The 21,710-nt window shown below is 40.5% G+C and overlaps 1 protein-coding gene across 2 annotated transcripts; it reads left to right on the top strand.

Annotated features, from left to right (window-relative positions):
- The first annotated feature begins 5,615 nt into the window (after nt 1-5,615).
- On the top strand, nt 5,616-21,187 carry NBPF12 (NBPF member 12). 2 transcript variants are annotated; one of them, XM_045544888.1, is made up of 8 exons: nt 5,616-5,813; nt 8,964-9,063; nt 10,669-10,904; nt 13,696-13,747; nt 14,591-14,742; nt 16,249-16,356; nt 17,150-17,269; nt 20,722-21,187. In XM_045544888.1, exons 1-8 carry the CDS (start codon nt 5,636-5,638, stop codon nt 20,730-20,732), a joined length of 957 nt encoding a protein of 318 aa, XP_045400844.1. In that variant the 5' UTR covers nt 5,616-5,635; the 3' UTR covers nt 20,733-21,187. The 2 variants fall into 2 exon arrangements, with proteins under 2 accessions (XP_045400844.1, XP_045400845.1); XM_045544889.1 differs by lacking the exon at nt 17,150-17,269.
- Nucleotides 21,188-21,710: the final 523 nt, after the last annotated feature.

Here is a 21,710-nt window from a genome sequence, read left to right as displayed (position 1 = left end):
CCAGACCAATCTCTGCCTTTTCTTTCTCCAAGAGGAGAAGACAATAATAGGAATCTTCATAAACAAATAATCCATGTAAGGGCTGAGATTTTCCAGCAATTATAGCAGAGGAAAAACCCTGAAGGAGAATGGAGGAACTAAAGGGCCAGACTGGGTAATCAGTTTTTTTCTGTTTCCCACATCAGGTGGGACATTCTTTCCTGCAGCAGGAATATTTCCCATTGAAAGGCCACCATGAACAAGGAACTTGCATTGCTTCAGCTGAGTCACTTTTGTTGCCATTAGGGCTTTTGAGATCTCTATTCCAAGCTATTGGCTTAATGGTGGGACTTTTTATTTACATAAGAATCTCCTGGAGAATTTGTCCAAAATGTGGTTTCTTGGGCTGTATCACCAGATAATTTTAACAAGCACACCAGTGACTATGAAGCAGGGATTGGGAGCCCTCTATGCTGATGTTATATCACTTGAACATCCAACAATTCTCCTGGTTAATATTTCCTTCTCCATTTTACATGTGAGCAAAATAGGCTCAAAGAGGATAATGAAATCATCCACTAAGACATATGTGATATATGGTGAATCTGGTATTCAAATCTGAGACTACCTTTTCTAAGGCTGTGTTTTTACTATTTTAGCACAGATCCAGGTTGGGATTTGATTGGAAATATGGTTGGAACTAGAGAACATTGGTAAAAATTATTCCTAGTAACTGTGATTTGCTCATTTGACAAATATGCACTGAATTTTATCTGGAAGATATGGGATGGAGACACTGGGGATATGGTGAAAAAGGCAGACAGAATCCCTGCTCTCAGGAAGACAATCTTCTGGATTAGGAGCCAGACATTTTTACATATAAGCCCATAAATACATTTATTTGTGACTGTGATAAGTGTTAGTTGATACCTATGTGTTCCTCAGTCATGTTGTATCAGCCAGTGATTGAAAACTAAGCATAAATAATAGGACTATAGAACTGTAATAAAAAATTTGCCCCAGGAAAGAACTGTCTGATATTTGGTTTTAACAGTGGAAATAGCTATGTTTAATCCAAAGCCTTGAAACTGAGACGTGAGTTCCTTGAGTGAGTTAAATGCTTTGGACAGGGAAGCTGAGGCTAAGGCTTCCCTGAGGTGGTCCTGCTGTCATCAAGTGGTGAGGGGGCTGGGAAAATCTCTTGGTCTGTCTGGGCCTCAGTTTCTTCATCAGGAAGATCAGGTTATTGTTCTAGTTTTCTAAAGGTCACTTTCTGCTCAGTTTTCTGAGTCCAAAAGGGACTAAGATGTATATTAAACATGCCCTGGAAACTGCAGCCGAGACCTGACCTTGGTCCCTAGTGCATGTTTTTCCTCTAGGATCCAGCTCTACCTGAGCAATGCCCTCAGAGTGCAGAGCTGAGAGAGCAAACGGAAGAAAGGCAGCAAGTTTGGAGAATGAAAATAATTCAAAGAAAGTCAAGGTAATGGTGGAGCATGTGGTAGCCAATGGTGCAGAGAATAAGGACAAACTTCAGGCTGGCTTCAGATAAATCAGGGGAAACTGAGGAATGCCTACAACATCATCAAATTCCTCAAGGAGCATCTTGAGCTGAGCACTGAGAGAATAACTTACTCTACAGTGAATTTGTGCACCTGGTCAAGGAGAGCCACAGGATGGACTTGGGGATGGTTTATACTGAGGGGAAGCACCAACTCCAAGAAGGGGAGGATGTGACCATGAGACCCTGCCCAGGACCTCAAGCCTCCACCTTGAGGTTGCCCTAGCAATGGATGCCCTCCAAGTGAGTGTGGGCTTAGTGAGAATAGACGATGCTTGGAAAAGTGTTGGAGAGGTCCATTCTTGCCTTAAACACTTCTGCCCTAGGTCAAAGGGGCCAAGATAAGAGGATTCTCATACCTGAAGCAGTGACGATAATAATAATGTATTTACAGTTGAGAAAGGCTTTACACTCAATATCTTATGCATATTTGTTGAGTGCTTCATTTCCCTGTGTTAAGCACTTGGAGTTCAGATATCAGCATCTCCCTGAGGAGACACAGTGAGTGAGAAGAAGAATACAAACAGATAATTTCAACAAAATATGGTAGCTCTCCTAAACTGGGGTGTTATAACAGCCCAGAGTATAGGCAGGTAGGAGGCCAAGGACGTCTCTTCTTAATGAGAGGGTGAACCATTGAGAGGAATCCCTGAGGACAGTCAGTTTTCATTAAAACTCCCCAAAGATAACTGGTCCCAGGGCATGGACCAAATAGTGGAGGGTAGGGTCCTTTCTAGGGAAGAGAATTTTTTGTCTCCTTGGAGGATGTAGAGCATTCTTGAGAGGACTCTTGGGACAGGAATGTAGTTGAGATGACTGGAGGTTTGCAACCACTTCTGTTTTTAGTTATTGGACAAATATTACTGAGAACCTCCTTAATGCCTGGCCCTGTGCTAAGAGCCATGAATTCAGAGATCAATAAAACATTATCTAGACTTTCAAGGAGATCTCATATGAGTAGCCAATAATACAATAATAATTTTTACCTGTGTAATAGTATCTTTCCTTGAGAGGATCTATCTCTCCTTCATTCAACGGGCTCTATAATTGTGAATTTGTTGAGGGTCTGTGAATTTTTTGAAGGTCTATCATAATCAAATCAGACTTATGTTCACCAGACCTAGAGTGTTTTTCCTTATACAAATCAATTAAGATTTTAATAGGCTGCCCATTTATCTCAGTTCTAAAGACACTAATCAATGAGCTAATGTTAAAGAGCTCTGAGGATCTGGCCATTCTGATGATTGCTTCAGGTCTGCTACCCATTGTAGTAACTATGGACACCTGGTCTTTAGCAATTAATTGTTATCACATGACCCTTCCAATGCTATCTTTCCATGATCCCCATTAATTTCAGGGATTACAGTTCAACAACAGCAGTTCCCACTGTCCTTTATAAAATTTCCACCACAGAGTTCTTGGAGGATGAAGGGACAGATCTCTTAAATATATTTCTCATAGCCTTGTTGAAAGTAGTGTCTTTTTAACCATTCCATAGGATATAGATGGGGTGAATGAGCATATCTTACTTAATTAATCCACTCCTGATCTCCCTAAGCCTTTGGATACTGTCCTCTATAATATACCAAAAAAGTTCTAGTATTTCAACTTAATTTACTATAGGCCATGTTTGGGGCAAGCTTCAGTCAACCAAGCAAATGAACAGTGAGATCCTTTCCCAGTTGCTCAGACTAACACAATGGCTAAAAATAAGGAGTATAATGGATTGGCTACATGTCAGTGCACTGGAAGAATCGGGGAAGCAAAATGATGAGCACAAGGCTCTAAATTCCTACCTCAAGATTTAGGTTGTGGACCTGAAAGCACTCTACTTAGTGCCTCTAAATCCATAAATAAATTCCATCTGATTCAACATTGTATTTCCTCCTCCCTGCTTCTTCACCCTTAGTGTTCATTCCCATAGAAGTATCTCCAGGATTTCTGTTCAGATAAATTGACCAAAATCTTGCAGTACTTCTGGTTGGATTTCGCCTTCTCACAGGTCACCATACTTTGTATGTTTTCCTCTGAAACTTGCTGGGACTTGAGTCTGATTCTAGGTTTGTAAAGCAATGACACCTGGTGGCGGGAGACCCTGAGGAGGCAACCATTCAGGGGAGGTTGTTAGAGATTCTTCAGGCAAGTGGAGATAAACCTCCTCAAACAAGGAAGGAAGGGATGCATCTCACGCAACAGGAAGCTCAGTGGTGTTTAGGATTTCAAGATCCCCGGCTTTGTCAGGATCTGTTCACATGACCCCTCCCAGTGATCCCTTTGCATTCAATGCCCTGACTTTAACATAAGCACTCCTATGATGGTGGGAATTCAATTTAGGTTTAGTTTGCAAAATTCAGGCTTACAGCCTCACTATATAAGGTTCTTTTCTTTTTTAAGAGAGTCATAGAAGCTTTCAGGTCCCTAAACTAAATCTTGAGCTAGGAATTTAAAGCCTTGTGCTCATCATTTTGCTTCCCCAATTTCTCCAGTGCACTGACAAGTAACCAACCATTATACTCTTTATTTTTATTAAAATGTCCTATGGCAGCAGCTATTATACATAAACATAGCTATACATAGATGTACATAAACTGTTTCAATGACTGACAAATTAGAAAGAGATCCTGTAGAGCTAGAATGAAATTCATAAGTGACAAGCATGAAATATGTATATAGCAATTAAAACACAAAGCAACCCACTCATAGAAGAGGAGGATAGGGTTAGGAGGTATGGATATCAAACTTATCTTCAAGTTCAATGAAAAGCCTACAGGCTTCCCCAGCTGGGGGTACAGGATGGGTAAAAATTCCAATGTAACACTGGGCTGCAGGAAGAAGAATGTTAAGACACAAGACCAAAATCCTTATAAATTAATTATTCACATACTAAGCAGAATATTATACTCAGAATTTTTTTTGTTTTTCTTTTCTTTCTTTCTTTCTTTCTTTCTTTCTTTCTTTCTTTCTTTCTTTCTTTCTTTCTTTCTTTCTTTCTTTTTTTCTTTTTTTTTTTTTTTTTTTTTTTTGACAGGGTTCACTTTGTTGCCCTATGCTGGAGTGCAGTAGAGCAATCATAGCTCACTGCAGGCTTGAACTCCCGAGCTCAAGCGATCCTCCCACTTCAGCCTCCTGAGTAGCTGGGACTACAGATGTGCACCACCACACCAGGCTAATGTTTTTTTCATTTTTCAGAGACAGGGCTCTCTATGTTGCCTAGGCTGATCTTGAACTCCTGGTCTCAAGAGATCCTCCTGCTTCGGCTTCCCAAAGTGTTGGGATTATAGGCATGGGCCACCACACTTATAATATTTTCTTATAATATTAAAATAGTGTGGAAAAACTGAAGAACCAAAGAACAACAAGACTACCTAAAAGTTTTACATTTTTAATAAGGAACAAATGATTTCATTATAGTCCTTAAGACAATGAAAGAATTTTGGAAAATATTGATTCCCTGATGTTTTCTATGCACTTGCAATAATAAACAATGAAAATGTTCTTAAATTTTAGAAAGCAATAGGTCTGTGTTATTGTCACAAGGGTACACAAATACTGAGAATGACTGCTGAGGCAGTGGTCTCCATTGGTGGCGACCTACGGAAGAAACCAGGTGGCCATGTGTTTCCTCATGGCCTAGGCAGCTAGAAGGCAGGAGCTCCTAAGATTCCATGACACTACCCCTCCTGCTTCTAATTCTGTTATTGTGACTCCACACCATTACCTGGCACCCTGGGTCCTACCTCTAGTATTCCTGTCAGAGCCTAAGCTACAGGCAGTACCTTAGACTCTGAGCTTAGGCATCGTGTGCCTTATTTTTGTAGTTAAGGATTCTCAGAGTTGTGGAATGCTGACAAGGTTTATCCCAAAAGTAAGTTACGAATCAAATCTGCATTCTTGAGACCTGTTTAAATCCTTTTTTTAATGAAAGATGTGAGGTATGATTGACATACTATAAAATTCACCCATTACAATCAAAGAGTTCAATGATTTTTAGTAATCTACCCAGGTAGTGCAACTATCTTCACTTGTTTTTAATTTATCATTTGTTTGGATTTCTTCTCCCCAGACTCTGGCTCTACTTCTACCACAAGCTTCAGCATGGCAGTACCTCTCACCACTTTTTCTGGTCAGAGGGCAGAAATGAGTGTCCTGGAAACCAATCGATACTTGCGCTCCCAGCTGGAAGAAAGCAAACAGAAATTCCTAGATCTCACAGAGAAATACCTCACATCCACAGCTATGGCTTACTGCCTGGCCAACCACCTGCAGAAACACAGTAAGTCCTACAGGGTCATGGTCACCAAAGTGATCAACAATCATCCACCTTTCCTCTGAGAAACAGAACACTCTCCAGACTTTAGTCTTCCCTCTTCTTCATCAAAATTAATTTTATCCTCACTATACTCCCCAAAAAGTAGAAGTGGGTATTTCACTCTTAATTTGCAGAGGATGAAAAACTGAGGCACAAAGGAATAAAGTTCACAAGGAGAGTGCAAAGAGGAATAGAGACTAAAATCTTGGTTCAGGCACTAAACTCTTTTCTCTCTCAGGAACATGAGTCAGCTTCTGTAAACATATAGCATGATTGTTGGCTTAAATATCTCAGAATTCAACCCAGACCCATTTGCAACTCAGACCCATTACTCAGCACCCATTTGCAAAACACTGTGCCAACAGCACTAGGGGAGAAAGAAGTAATAATACATCCTGCAACAGAGGGAATGACTTGGGGGGGAAAATGGCAAAAATATTTTCTGTCTCTTTAAAACTTCCCCCACTCCTTTGGAGAACTGCAGCCTGCATTCCTGCCTCAGGCAGATGGTCAGGAGGGGCTGGGGAATCATCCCAGGCCCTGGTGCCAGCCTCTCAGGTGGGCAGCTGGCAGAGGTCACAGACTTTGTCTTTGGCAGAGATGGGACAATTAGAATAGTTAACCACCACAGCCTAGAACTGAGGGGCACTCCCTTTAAAAGCTCTGTATTTCTGTTAATGTGTAGGAAATTTGGATTTTGAGATGAGGTCTACTATTTTTTCCTCCTTTGCCAGTGAAGTAATAAACTTCTCTTTCCTTCTCCTCAAACCACTTGTTCTTGTTCTTGTGCTTCTGATGTGGCCGAGTGGACAAGTGCTGAGCTTTCAGTAACAATTCTACTATGAACTGAAATAAAATCTTAAGCCCCATCCCCAGATGACTGAATGGATCCCTTTTGGCTAAGGGGATACCCTAAAACTGAGTTACTGGCCATGAGAAGGGAGGTCAGGCATGCCTCATCATATCTCCCTCCCTTCTTGTAGATATCCTTTGTAACTCATTAACAGGCCTCAGGTTATGCAAGACAAACCTGCAGGTCCTCAATTTACATAACAAATCACTTGAGTCTGGATATATGACCAGCAGCTTGTATCTGATTAACAGACTTCCTTATCTTAACTTAAAACATTCCAAACCTTTAGACAAGCTTCACTTTTTTAACCAATTACAAATCAAAGAATCTTTAAACCTGTTTATAACTTGTAAGGCACCCCTGCCTTTGAGATGTCCTACCTTTTGGGGCCAAACCACAATGTACACCTTTCATTTATTGATTTATGACTTTACGTGTAATCCCTGTCTCCCTGAAATGTATAAAACCAAACTGTAACCCAGCCACAGAGGGTTCACTTGCTCAAGGCTTCTTGGGTGTAATTCCAGGCCATGGTCCTCAAATTTAGCTCAGAATAAACATCTTTAAATTATTTTACAGAGTTTGGCTTCTTTCCATTGACACTACCAGCCTTAAAGAGCTTAAATCTATCTGTTCCCAGTGGAGTCACAGATATCTGGAGACAGAGGAAAGCCTTGATACCTGGAGCAAGACTGTTTTCCCACAGAAGTTCAAAAAAGCCATTCCTTACACTCTGGTTAGCTTGAGGGTGTTTCCAGGAAAATTGAAGACACTATAACACCCTTTCTTTCTCTCACTGAATATAAATTTCGCAGATAGCAAGCAACTCCAGGTGGACCTCCAGCATTTCGGTTATGAGACATATGGCCAAAATGAGAACAAGGCCAACTGGAGGATTCTGCCAGTCTCAGTAGCAGGCCAAGCCAGTGTGGGGGGCTGGCCCTTCCTTCTCCACAGTCAGCTTCCACACTTGGAAATTCACTGGAAAATCCCAAACCTGTTAAAAATTGTTTGGGAGAGGGGAGATGTAATGACTGAAGGAAACATGGGATCAATGTTAGAGGAAGCAATATTAGAGGAAGAGCCTTGCTAACATTGAAGTTGAGTTTGCTTTCCAATTTCTATAATTATTTTTCAATAAATCAATGGGGAGGCACAATTTGCTATCCAACTTACTCTCATAGACAGAAAAGTAAAAATTAAAGCCTACTTGTTAAAGAAGTAAAAACAAGGGTGTAAAAAACTTAAGGATTTTTAAACATTCATTATAATCATAATATAATTGCAAGACAAAATTTTTTCAAGCTGGAGACGAAGATATCACCCAAGACCTTAGTATAAAGGTAATATAGTACAGTGATTAAAAAGCATGTACCATGATGTGTGCCTATAGTCCCAGCTACTTGGGAGGCCAAGACAGGAGACAGGAGGATTGCTTGAGCCTGGGAGTTTGAGTTGCAGTAAGCTATGAGCTGGTTACTGCACTCTAGCCCTGGCGACAGAGCAAGACCCTGTCTAAAAAAAAAAAAAAAAAAGCTTGTACTGTAGGGCCTGGGTATATACTTTCTGGTTCAAATCTAACTTTTTTTTATCATCTCTGTGCCTCAGTTGCCTCATCTGTAATGGTAACCTACTTCTTCAGATAATGGTGATGATCACATGATGATAATTCTCGAAAATCTACTAAAACAGTGCCATGGCAAACACTGTACATTGGTTCTTCCTCTAACTTAACACAACATCTGTTAGTATTTGGGTATGCGTCTTTTAGACCTTTTCCCCTCATATCCATTTCTTACACAGTTGTATCCAGGTCAATTTTTAAATCTTTGAAATATTTGGGGATTATTGAAACTCTCAACACAGGAGAACCATCAATTCTACAGTCCTAGTGTCCACCCAAACACACAAGAAATCACTGTTTCATGTCCCATGTTAATGTTAAGAGTCTGCAAGGCCTTGATAAAGTGACCTAAGATTTGGAGTTAGACCTCAGGGGATGTGAATTCTGACTGTGCCTCATTCCAGTTGAATCATCTTGTCAAGTTATTTTATCTGCTTATGAGCTTTTCTCCCCTTATTGATAAAATGGAGACTAGTTGGGAGACTGGGGAATAAAGACGTGGAAATTTCAGTGTAGAGCCTGGTACTGTGATTTCTTTTGTCCCTGGGATGAACCCTGCCTCCTCCCCTGGAGTCAGTGAGCACAGCAGCAGGTCCAGCTTGCCACTGAGGCAGTTGTGTCTATCTTTTCTTCTCAGAGTGTGAAGAGTACAAAGACCTCATTGAATCCGTGCTGGAGGAGGAGCTGCAGTACAAGGAGAGAAAGCTGGTGGAGAAGAGAACAGCTGCAAGGCTCGGGTAAGGACGTGCCTGTGTAGGAAGTATGCAAATTCTGTTTGAAATGTGACAGCCAGGGCTGTCCAAAGTGCTCTTAATGATAAAAATATTTCTTCTTTCAACTTTTTTTTAAAGTATCATACTACATGGAGTATTAATTGGCAGGGCTATTAAGCAGATAACTGAGAAGCTCTTGGCTGGAAAATGAATTATTAATTTACTCAGTGCCAGCATTGCCCATCCTTAAAGGGTTTCAAACATGGGGTAGATTACGGAATTCAAACATTTTTTTAATCCTTTGTTGAAGTGAAATCTTAGAAGCTCAAATGTATAAAACTCATTAAAGCAGAGATATTTGATTGAAGGGGGCATAGGTCTGAAGCCCCTGTTTCTTCTCCCCAGTATCTGCCTTTGCTTCCCATGACTCTGTCTAGGAACTCTAGGGATTAGAGTTTGAAAGACAATCTGTAGCTAACTACTTAATAGGACAGTAGGGAGGTGATTCAAGCATCAGATTGTTATCAAAAGTTCAGCACTTGGCCTTGAGGCCACATCAGAAGAACAAGAACAAACTATTTGAGGAGTAGGAAAGAGAAGTTTATTACTTCGCTGGCTAAGGAGGAAAAATGGTAGACCTTCTCATCTCAAAATCCAAATTTCCTATACATTAACAGAAATACAGAGCTTTTAGAAGGAGTTCCCCTCAGTTCTAGGCTATGGTGGTTAACTATTCTAATTGTCCGATCTCTGCCAAAAACAAAGCTGTGACCTCTGCCAGCTGCCCACCTGGGAGGCTAGCACCAGGGCCTGGGATGGCCAATTCCCCAGGCCCCTTCTACTACCTGCCTGAGGCAAGAATGCAGGTTCAGTTCTCAAAGAGAGTGGGGGATGTTTTAAAGAGACAGAAAATATTTTTGTTGTTTTTCAGGCCATTCCCTCTGTTAGAAGATGGAGCAGATGACTGTAAATGTTTAGGCCATCTTTAGGATTACATGGTTCTAAGCTTTACCTGAATGCCTACTGACACATGTACACTCTACTGAGTGCTGTAAGTTGGGTAATACTTATACTGTTGTTAGCCTCACAGAGCTTACATTCTATATTGGAACTCATGAGAAATATTTATACGATAATTAGAAAACAATGAAATCCCATATATAGTAATGCAACTGTTGCTCAGAACTTCATTTACTCTAAATTGTCTCCTTACCAATTATGGCTTATCTTCATGTCATTCAAAAGAATGATATCTTTCTTGACCCTTTCACTGTTCTTTTTACCTTTCAATTAACACAGATGCACCTGTCCCACACTTCTGTACCTGCCTTTTTTGGCCATTTTCTGCATAATACTTGATGTATATTATAAGGAAATGGATTTGGGCTAAAGTGAGGAACTGAAGGGGCATCTTTTCAAAGCAAAGTTAGTAAAAAAAAAAAAAAAAAAAAAAAACCAACCCAAGGCTATTTTCTCATTCCCTCTGCCACAGGCAAGTCACACAACTTGCACAAGAATTCAATTTGGGAAGTTCCTTAGCGGCATTTCAGGAGATGTCTCTGCTGAGATTCCTATAAGCTTCCATTCACTGCATTCACTCTTACATTTTACTCTCATTTTCCATCTTAGGAAATATGATCCCCTAATTCAGGCTCAAGCCCAAGAACTGACCAACTTACGGCAAAAGATACAGGAAGGGAGAAGTTTCTGCTACCTTTTCACCCAGCATGTGAAGAACACAGTCAAGTCTTTTGAGGGCCTCCTCAGGAACACTGACATTGCCCGCTACCAGGGACAGAGACTCTGTGAACAACTGGCCCAAGGAAGCCAGCTGACAGAGAGCCTTGCCAGCAAACTCTCAAGCAGTAAGTTGACATCAGGTTCCTCCCAAGTCCCCCAAAGGAGGGAGAAAAAAATGTGAAGTTATCCTCATTATAGATTATTATATTAGTTTTGATTATGATCCTTAGTCTGCATGCTATTTTCTTTTTGGAGCTCTCAGGTAATTAGTTTTAACATTCTTTCTAGAGTACTTAGTTTTAATCATCAAGAGAGAGTATCGTTGGCTTGCATCATCTTGACGAGCATAAAAAGAACTCACCTTCATTTCTGGAAGATATTTTCCCCGGATGAAGGATTCTAGGTTGACAGTTTTGTTTTTGATTTTTAAAAATACTTTAAAGGTGCTATTCCACTATCTTCTACTTACGTTGTTTTCAACAAGAAGTCTGTCATAATTCTTATTTTTGTTCCTCTGTACATAATATGTCTTTTTTCTCTGGCTGCTTTTGAGATTTTCTATTCATCACTGGTTTTAAGCAATTTGATTTGATGAGACTTTGTGTAGTTTTCCTATTTATTCTACATATTATTTTACTTGGTTGAGTTTGTTGGATCTGTAAGTTTATAGTTCTTGTCAAATTTGAAAAAATAATGGCACATATATATCTTTTTTTCTGTTATTTCTCTCTCTCCTCTCCCTTAAATACTCCAATTACGTTTAGGTCTTTGGAAATTTTCCCACAGCTGAATGATGCTCTGTTCATTTTCATTTATCCTTTTTTCTATGTTTCATTTTGAATAGTTTCTATTTCTATGTCTTCAAATTGATTAATTTTTCTTTGGCAGTATCTAATGTGCTGGTAATCCCATTCCATATATTTTTCATCCCAGACATTTTTTCATCTATTTAAGTTTAATTTTGGTCTTTTAAAAGTCTTCCATGTATCTCCTTTTCATCTAATATTTTCCTCTACCTTCTTTAACACAAAGAATGTAGTTATAATAATTGTTTCAATATCTTTATCTACAAATTCTGTCATCTGTGTCTTTTCTAAGTCAGTTTAAATGGATTGATTTTTTTCCCCTTCTCATCATGGATCATATTTTTCTGCTTCAGCATAAGCCTAGCATTATTTGGTGCCAGACATTGTGAATTATAACCTGTTGAGTGTTGGATTTTTTTGCATTTTGTATATTTTAAAATATTTCTAGCTTTGTTTTGGTATACAATAAAGTTACTTAAAAATAATTTGTTTCTCTTCAAGCTGGTTTTAAAATTTTTTTTAAGCAGGACAAGAGCAGTTATTAGTCTATGGCTAATTTTTGCCCATTACAGAGACAATATTCTTTTAAAAAAATAGACCTTACTTTTTAGAGCAGTTTTAGATTCACAACAAAATTGAACAGGAAGTACAGAAAGTTACCTTATATCTCCCTGTCACCACACATAGATAGCCTCCCCCACTATCAACATCTCCCACCAGCATGGTACGTACATTTGTTACAATTGATGAACTTAAATTGACAGGTCATTATCACCCAAAGTCCATAGTTTACATTCCAGGGCAATACTTTTGTGACCAATGTCCCCTTTACTAAAAGGTTTTTTACTCTAACTGGTAGAAACATCAGCTGTTGCAAGCTCAGTATGATCTCCAGAGATTATTCCTTTTGGTAAGTTCTTCCCATGTTTTGCATAATTTCCTCACACACATATTAATCAGTACTTAGCTGAAGATTGAAGACAGATGTTCAAGGCATTTTCTCTGTGCAGCAATCTCCTTTTTAGTATTCTGTCCTGATGTCTAGCCAACTTGACTTCTTTGAACTTACCACCAGGCTCCTTCCTGCTCTGCAGTTTAGAAATCTGAGGTGGTAAACTGGAACAATTGTAGGGCTCACCTCCTTTGTTTTCTTTTTTTGCAGGGATCACTGTACATTGCATACTATCCAATGTCAAAAGCTATTAAAATATTTTTTCCAGTGTTTTAGTTGTTTAAAGTGGGAGGACAAATCTATCACTCCACCTTGGCCAGAAGCAGAAGTCTCCATTCAATCTGAGTAGGGAGAAAGGAGAGTATGATAGGAAGTAGCTTGTTATACTGGAAAGAGCCCTGGACTGAGAATCAAAATTACCTAGGCTTTAAGATCAGCACTGTATTCACTAACTTTTTGCACATGACTGATCTTTCTTCAATTTCTGTTTCCTCATTTATAAAGTGGGCCAGTCTTAATTCCATGGTTGTTGTACAGTAATCTTCAGGAGTGTATTTCTCTTTGGGGGTTAGTTTAGGCACTGAATGTAGTAGAAACTGGCATTGTAAAAGTCGATTTGTACTGGAACACTTCATAGAAAGAATTACCCCCCGAGAACGTCTGAGAAAGTACAACAGGGACAGACTTGTAGGTGCCTGGGTAGTCCTCCAGTTTGGGAGCAGAAGTAGGACAGGGTTATTCATCCTCTCTTCAAAGGCTGGAGTAGGTTCTGTGTGAGAGCAGTAACTGGACACAGTCACGGTCTAGCAACCAGCCTGTGGCAGGTGTGAAGCTTACAGCTGGAGAGGCCCAGAAGGCAGTCAGGCAAGTATCCTGGGAGCTGAGGAACAAAAGACATTTTAAACTTTTCGCCCTGATCCAGGTAGCAGATGTCATGGTGATGACTCACTGCATCAGGAACATCCTGTCCAGTGGGCTCAGGAAAGCCTGCCAGGCCACTTCTCTAAAGAACCTGAGACCTCCTGGAATAATCCTCTCATAACATTCTGAATGTACATGTAGAGTGTTATGTCCCTGATAATATAGGCCCCAGGTTTGCACTGTGTGAAATGGAACCTGTCTAATTTCTGACGAGCTCTTTCTAATTTTGGTTTGCAGAAAATCATAATGGTAAGACAGATGAAGACACACAAGAGCTACTGGTCCCCAGGTAACTCTGAATGCTGCAGGGACTGATAATGGAGTGATGAAATCTAAAGAGGATTCCAGAAGCAAATGATCAAGAGGTCAAAGGTCCCAGATCTAGGGAAAAACAGAAACTGCTGATTATACCTATTTTGTTCATTCATTATACAAGGATGTGTCCTTTTAAAAATGGTTGTCTATTCTCTTTGCAGTTCTGAACTGTATTAGTTTTCATTTTCTAGTAATTCCTCAAGTTTAGTTAACTAGTCAGTCAACCTAAAGGTAAATTAAACAGAGACCCCTGGTTTCTGTATCTTAAAAACCTATATGGTTAAAAACCAAAGTGAGATCCCTATCTGGTTTCTGTACAGTTATCCTGAAGTATGTTGGCAGATGTTTCCTAGCCAGAAAAATTACCTTTAAAAATACATTTTAAAAATATCAAATACTTAGAGAGAGAGGTCTAAAAAGTTGCAAAAGCCCTGGGAGGTTACATTGTCTTAAGAGCTAGTATTCAAAGGACCACTTGATATAATAGTAAATAAAATTTGTACGCAGCATTTTGAAGCCGATATTGTAGGTCTCTGAGTATTCTGTGTGTCATAAGTGTATTTTATAGTAGTTGTTGAGTATACTTCTTCATCCATGTGCCATGAGGTCAGCACACTGAGCACCTGCTGCTCCCTCTTCTACTCCAACTCTAAGCACACTATACTCCCAGTCAGAAGTGGATTGTTATGCTTCCTCTCCAGTAATATGGTCCATTTGGTTTTTGGTGCCTCTTCTATGAGCCTCAGATCAGGACCAGCTGTGAAGCTGCAGTTCCAGTTTGCCTTAGTTTAATCCCATGTCTTGTCTACCCCAACAGCCTCAGCAGGAATGTCCAGGAGGCGGAGCTGAAGGACTCACTAGATGAACGGTATTTGACTTACTTCAGCTGCCATGATTCTCATCAGCCTCTCAGCAGCAACACTTTCCTGTTTGATGAATGGGAAGCCACCTCTGCTCTGGATGTAGCCAGTGAGTTCTCCCGTTATTAAAAGAAAATAATCTCCAAAAACCTTCTACATTCTACATGCTCACCACTACCATGGAAGATACCATCTCTGTAGGCAGGCCCTAAAGAGTCACCTTGGAAAGATGTTTAGGCGGGGATCAAGTCTAAAGTGCAGGTCCCTAGTGAGTCAGGAAATTTGCATTGTTCCTAGTCTACACCTCACCTCAGTCACTCTGGCCCCCATTGGCATATGCAAAGCTGATGGGCTCAAGGCAGGTCATAGCGCAGAGAGTAGAGGGATCATGGCAAACTCTCTGCCACCACTGCAGCATATGTACAGAATCCATCTAACAGACTTCCTTCTTTAAGATGGGACATCGTATCTTTCCTGAAATGTTCTTGATAATTATAGTTCCTGAACAGTCTTTCTAAGCTTTTCTAGCTGTCCAAGAATGTTAGCAGTCTTGAGTATATTTTTGGAAGTCCAATAATCATGGCCCCTGGATTTCAAGTTCCAGTCTCCATCTCCTCTTGAGTGCTTGCCTCCCTATAAGGTACAGCTGAGTACCAGAACATCAGGTGATTTCACTAAAGACAAGACTCTGAGCTTGGCAACCCTTGGGTAAATGTCCAGGGTTCCCATCCTTTGTGTAGCATGAAAGATTTTGGGGGGCATAAGCCAGTCTAAACCAACAACAAGGATATCTGCTGTAGAAAAAGCTGAATCTAATAGCAATGCCACCAGCATTCCCCCTTCTCAAAATAATTGCAAGGAAGCCAGTGGGGCTTCCTCAGGTATGTAAGGGCCCCTTGGGGTAGTGGCCTCATTGGCATGTGCATAGATTAAAACCTTAACGTTTATCTCCTTTCCCTTACCTGACTGTTTGACTTTCCTTTGGGGACAAAAGTTTGGATTTTGTTAGGGGACTATATATCTTATATCCCCTTCTAGGCAAGAAAAAGACTATATTATTTAATAATTCAAGTGAGTTTTTTTGTAGTAATATAAACCATGTTAGGTTTGTCTTTCTACCTCTTTTTGCCAGTGGTGGATATAAGTATGTGCCTTTTATTACAAAATCATTGTCTTACAAAGGCATCCTCATTTCTGTTTCCAATTTCACCCTGAGGTGCAGATGAAGATCTTTATAATCTATTAAAGATGTTTGAGAGAGGTATTTAGTACTTACAAGTCATCCCAGTGTGGTGGCCACACCTTTCCCAGTGCTAGACAAGCCCTACATGGAGGCCTTCAGTGTTTTCCCACTTCCTGTCAACTTCCCTTACACTTCCCATATCCCTGTGTGGGAGGCAGCCCTGTGGAGTTTGCTTAGCACTTGGCCATGCTTTGTTAGAAAGCCTAAGAGCTCTTAAAGGAAGTTGCATGGTGTTCCCTGATGAGAGGATCAAGTTGGCAGAAGAATGATGAAAGCCAGATATCTTGATGATGGGAGGCCCCTGGCTACCCAATTAGTGACAAGGATTCTTTATTTCCTATCTTATTCCATGTCCTGGTGGAATGACTGCAGAAGATGAGATCCAGAACCTACAGCAGCACCTGAGGGAAACTCTTTTCATCAATGACTGCTTGCGAGAAAAGTTGGAATATCATTTCAGCATCTTTGACCAAAGAAATGGTAGGGGAGGCCCAAGTTGGCCTGCTTCTGGCAACATGTATCTTTCTAAGGGCATGTCACCAGGACAGAACTTTACAGATTTCAAGCACTTTGATACACCTTATTTCATTTATTTATCACAAATGGCCCAACTAGGGAGGTAGGGCTGATACTATTATTCCTATTTTATAGGTGAATAAATAGGCATAGATTTTATAGGTGACTAAATAGGCTTAGATAAAGACTTGCCCCAAGCCTAAGCTATGCCTCCATCTGAGAGCCATCTGACGTAAAAGACCACTCTTGTGATTCCTATGCTGTGTACTGTCTGCTGCTGTAAATTGTCTGCTGTCTGTCTGCTTCTTATGTGATTGTCATTCAATAAAACCCATGTTTCTGAACACCTCATTCAGCAGAGTGAGGGTCTCCTCTGCTGTCATCTTCATCTGCCTCCCGATGTCTTCGTTACTCTTCCTGGTCCCCAAGGTGGTTCTCCTCGCCCCCTTAGATTGCTCTCACACAGAGGGCATCATTCCATAACACCATGCTGGACACGAAGAACAGTGACCAAGTCCCTTCCTACACCAAAGCAGCAGCTATTTAATGGGAAAAGACTTTTCATATTGCAGCCATGGGGTATGACAATGCTTGTGTGAGCATGCTGGCAGAAAATTAAGCTTCTGCCCCATCACACTGAAGTCCCAGCCCTTAAGTCCCCACAATTTTTTTTCTAGACTAAGAAAGGAAGGACATAAAGCATTCTCTTAAGCAAACATATGTAACTTGCCTAAGTGGTAATTATTTCCTGGAACAGGATGCAACTCCAACCTCTACAGGCAGATCCTAGATTCCATTGCCCAGCTGTATAATGAAAACAGAATCCTCTGGGAAGAATACCAGAGACTTCCTGATTGCCTGAATCATACTTCCAGAGGTAAGCGGTGAAAGCCCACAACGTGAGGTCACTCTCAAATGGCTCCCTTCTCTTGCCACACCCAGCTATAGAAACAAAAGAGGATGGGGAGGCCAGAGCTGCCGAAAGCCTCATGACCCACAATTCTCATATTTTCAGTTCAGATAGGGCTGCTTCCTAGGTGTCCCCCTTATAGGCCCCCAGACTACCAGGCTCCAGGGATGAGTAGCTCTGAGAAATTCAACATTTAGGTCCAAACCACACTCCACTATTGCAAGCTGGAGAAGAGAAGAACAAACTTAAAAGATTGAAAAGATTTAAGAGAACAATTAATTATTTTAATTGAGTAAAATTTGCCAAGATTAGATAAAATTTCCCCTAGAGTGCTGAAAGAATAAGCATACACCACTTAGATTCTATGTCAGTGGTCTTTGAGGAAGTACAGAGACCAAAAAGTGCCATGAGCCAAAAAAGAAACAAAAATCCCAATTTTCAAGCTGATGAAAATAAAACACTAAAAAAGTGAAATAAGTATGGTTGATATTGGTCTTGGAAAAATGCAAATTTATTGTATTAGAATTATGATATCATAGTCAGTTTATTGTGCCCATCTCTTACTATGGAAGAGAAAAACCAAAACAAAACAAAAATATCTTTTAACTGGCAAAAATGTTTATAAACCTGCAAAATATCTTCAGCCTATCCCCTAAACCTCAGACTTTATATTTACTGAGCTCCTTCTGTGTATAGTGCCCACCTCAAAATTCATCCCTGTACAAGTTCTGTTAGGTATCAGCCAACATCACCTGGGATTCTTTTTGCCCTCACATGCCTGTGGTTTGCTTTTGCTTCCAAGGACCCTTCTAAGTAGTAATGTCCTCAGACTATTGGAGTCACTTTGCCTGATGGCTCAGAGAGCTGGAAGTACCTGGGAGTTTATGTCAATCCCACAGCATCCAGCAATCCTGCCTACAAAGATTTACCTATGATTGACAGGTACAGGTGTACAGAAGCCCAGCTACTTGACTTCAGGGAGTTCTAGTGGTGATTCGCTTTGGGAAAAGGGAATCCAGAGGCCAACTTTGTAAAGACCCAGATAGATAGATGGAGGAAAATCCTTGCCTTGGAAGTCCAATTGAGAAAGAGAATGATTTACTTGAGACTGAGAAGGAAGACGAAACTCTTTAGGTCTAATGGAAAAGAAGCCTATGATAGAAGATATAAACAAGGAGAATGGTAGGAAATAGGGCGAGTCTACTCAGTAGCTTGAAATCATGCCATTATATGATAAGAACCCAGTAAGATTTATAACTAACACAAATTGCTGGACTCACACGTAAGGATTCTGATTTACATGGTTTTAGGTGGGTGTGGGACATTAGTAGTCTTAAAAAATCCCCAGGTGATTGTAACATGTGGCTAGAGATGAGGACTATCAGTCTAATAGAATCTCAGGTCACAGCATAGAAGTGTCCCAAATGTGCAGCTACTTCATAGAAAAGGCTTAACAACACCCATTGGTGGACTTTGCCTTCCTCTCTCAATGTCTTGTTGGCACAGCATGAAAAAAAGAGATGAGAAAAAGAGGTAGGATTGAATTGGATGGATTGAACCTATAAACAGTCTGTGCAGAACAAAGTTTCTCAAACTTTTTTGACCATATGATGCAATAAGAAATACACAACTCTCTGTGACCCAGTATATACACACACAAACACACACACACACACACACACACACGCCTCTACTATATGAAATGGGCCCTAATTAGTATTTAAATAAAATTTGTTGTAGTAAACAGTCCACTGTATTGATTTTACAAGCCACTAATGGTTTAGAATTGCAATTTGAAAATTTTTGCCTTTGGTCAATCAGCCTTTTTATTAAGCAAAATCCCGAAAGTGAGCTTTTAGGTCTTATTCTCCTAATGAGAATACAACAGCAATAAGATCTAAAACTTTAGGGAACAGGTTTTTTGTTTATATTTGCCTTCCCTAAACTGGAATTAAATACTGAAAACAAAAAGCAAAAAAAAAAAAAAATGTTTCCCTACTAGGTAGTTTGGAAAGAATTAGGTGATGGGGAACACCTGGGAATGAGAAATTAGTACTTTTTCACTTTTCGTTTAAGAACTTTATTAATTTATCTGCTGAAGATGTTCTTAGAAATGCTCCTAAGGAGCACTCTGATGTGGAATTAACTTTGTAGAATTTTGGTCTTCAATGGGTATAAATGGATCAGCCCAAGGTTTACTCCTTGCTCTTTTTTTTTTTTTTTTTTTGAGACAGAGTCTCGCTTTGTTGCCCGGGCTAGAGTGAGTGCCGTGGCATTAGCCTAGCTCACAGCAACCTCAAACTCCTGGGCTTAAGCGATCCTACTGCCTCAGCCTCCCGAGTAGCTGGGACTACAGGCATGCGCCACCATGCCCGCCTAATTTTTTCTATATATATTTTTAGTTGTCCAGATAATTTATTTCTATTTTTAATAGAGATGGGTTCTCGCTCAGGCTGGTCTCGAACTCCTGACCTTGAGCGATCCACCTACCTCGGCCTCCCAGAGGGCTAGGATTACAGGCGTGAGCCACTGCGCCCAGCCTCTCCTTGCTCTTTATTTGCTAATTTCCCTTTTTCTCTTTCTGATGATTTCTTCTCCCTTCCCTGCCTTATCTCTTTAGAAGAACATTTATGAGACTCTTTCTGTAAAACCTTATTCCTGTCCTAGCCAAGGTGACCCAATATTCTCTAGAGCCTACTAGCTTCCTCCAGATTGAAGTCTTCCCTCTAACTTCCCCTAAACTCTGTGATGTAGTAGAAAAGATTTGAAGCCTGGATTCTAGTCTCAGGCTTGTCACCTATAGGTCATACGGCTTTAGCTAGTCCTTAGTCTCTTAATACCACTGTCTTTTCGTGGCCAGAAATGGAACTGTACTTTGATGGTTTGAGGGCCCTGCTACCTTTCACATTCTACGGCTCTTCTTTTGGTGCCACCCTCCTATTTAAAAGGAATCGGGCATGGATTTAGAAGGGGGATTTCTCTGCAAAATATCTTCTCTTTCCTATAACAAGCTGTTTCTGAATGTGCATGTTTGAGGCATGTGGGAGGTGTGAAAGACCTTTATTTTTCTCCAGAAGAATAGAGTGGAGAGTAAACTGATGCTAAGGAGGAGGTAGTAGGGATCTGGCTAACTCACCTGTAGCAGCTTCGAGCAGGGTTATTGGCATCAGGAGGTGGTAAGGCCCTGTGTCCTACTTTGCAAGCCAGCTGGTATATTTCAGGAAACTTCCCTTTTAATCTGCTGGTACCACTATCTCCTTCCAGACTGTAGTTCACCACTAGAGCTTATTCACTTAGCCACACTCAGTTTGCACCTGGCCCCTATCACCACTTAGCTCTCACTCCAGCCTCAGTTAAGTGACAGCAAGATCTGGCAGAAGATTCTCGTTCAGTTGGTTTTGTTTTGTTTTCTGTTTCAGGTAACAACTAATGTTGGAAGTATGAAAAGTTCCTGTCTAATTTCAACAAAGCTTAGTCACAAACCGTTCCCCAATTGATGAGAAAAATGAAAACAACAAAACAAGTGAAAATCCAAATCTAAAAGCAAGAGGGCTCCACCTCTAAGAACCAAATTTTACACCCACTCCAGAGTTTTACTCCAAATGAATAGTGTGATTGCAGAAATCACAGCCCTTCAGCCTGCAAAGGTGATAACTTCCTAAGGGACCCTATGCCAAGATTCACAGATAATCTTGAAAGGCCGGCCGTCCCTTTTCCTTCCCCAGCCCCATCCTATGTACGACTGGAGTCTATGGTAGGTAGCTGGAGGAGAATAAGTCAGAATAATGCCCCTGCAGACTGTTCATCAGCTCTCCAGCATATGCCCATTTTCCTTGCAGGATGAGGTTTTAGACACCTCTCAGAATAAAGTTTATTTTTTACTCATTCTGTTGCCTATTGTTTTTCATACAAATCAAATTTATAAAGCTTTCATTCTCCAGCTAAAAGCAGGAAACTCGATCATTAATATGTCCACTGCATGTATACCACAGAGCGATACCAACAAGTTTGGGTGCACCACTTTGCTCCAAAATTAAGTGTTAGCGCTTGGTAGTGTGTCAAAAAACCACATTGTGTCCCACATTCTGGAAAAGGCAGGCAACAAATTCTGCCTCTGCAGGGAAGCAGATCTGTAAGCAGGGCAGCAGTCACACACGTGTTCACTTCTGGGCAACCCAAGGAAACATTGATAGAATCTCCACCAAAGAATGATCTTTAGAGTTTGCTGTCCATTCATGACCTGGAAAAATCCGTGTAGGCCAAATTTCCATCCTAAAGGTTTCTGTAGGATCCACAGATAGAGACAATATATCTAGATGTGACTCGTAGGTTTCAAATAATTTCACACTCCCTTGGATTTCTTTGCCAGAAAATAAATTCTTCATACCTATTGGCTTGTCTTTTACAA

Source organism: Lemur catta, chromosome 3, assembly GCF_020740605.2.
Source record: "Lemur catta isolate mLemCat1 chromosome 3, mLemCat1.pri, whole genome shotgun sequence".
Lineage (NCBI taxonomy): Eukaryota > Metazoa > Chordata > Mammalia > Primates > Lemuridae > Lemur > Lemur catta.
This window is presented reverse-complemented; position numbering and strand designations above follow the sequence as displayed.

Bases quoted from the DNA above. Each gene is read 5' to 3' on its own strand.
- NBPF12 (XM_045544888.1), top strand. From the start codon at position 5,636: ATGGCAGTACCTCTCACCACTTTTTCTGGTCAGAGGGCAGAAATGAGT. The intron at 10,905-13,695 runs GTAAGTTGACAT...TTTGGTTTGCAG, and splicing joins TGCCAGCAAACTCTCAAGCA to AAAATCATAATGGTAAGACA. The intron at 13,748-14,590 runs GTAACTCTGAAT...CTACCCCAACAG, and splicing joins CAAGAGCTACTGGTCCCCAG to CCTCAGCAGGAATGTCCAGG.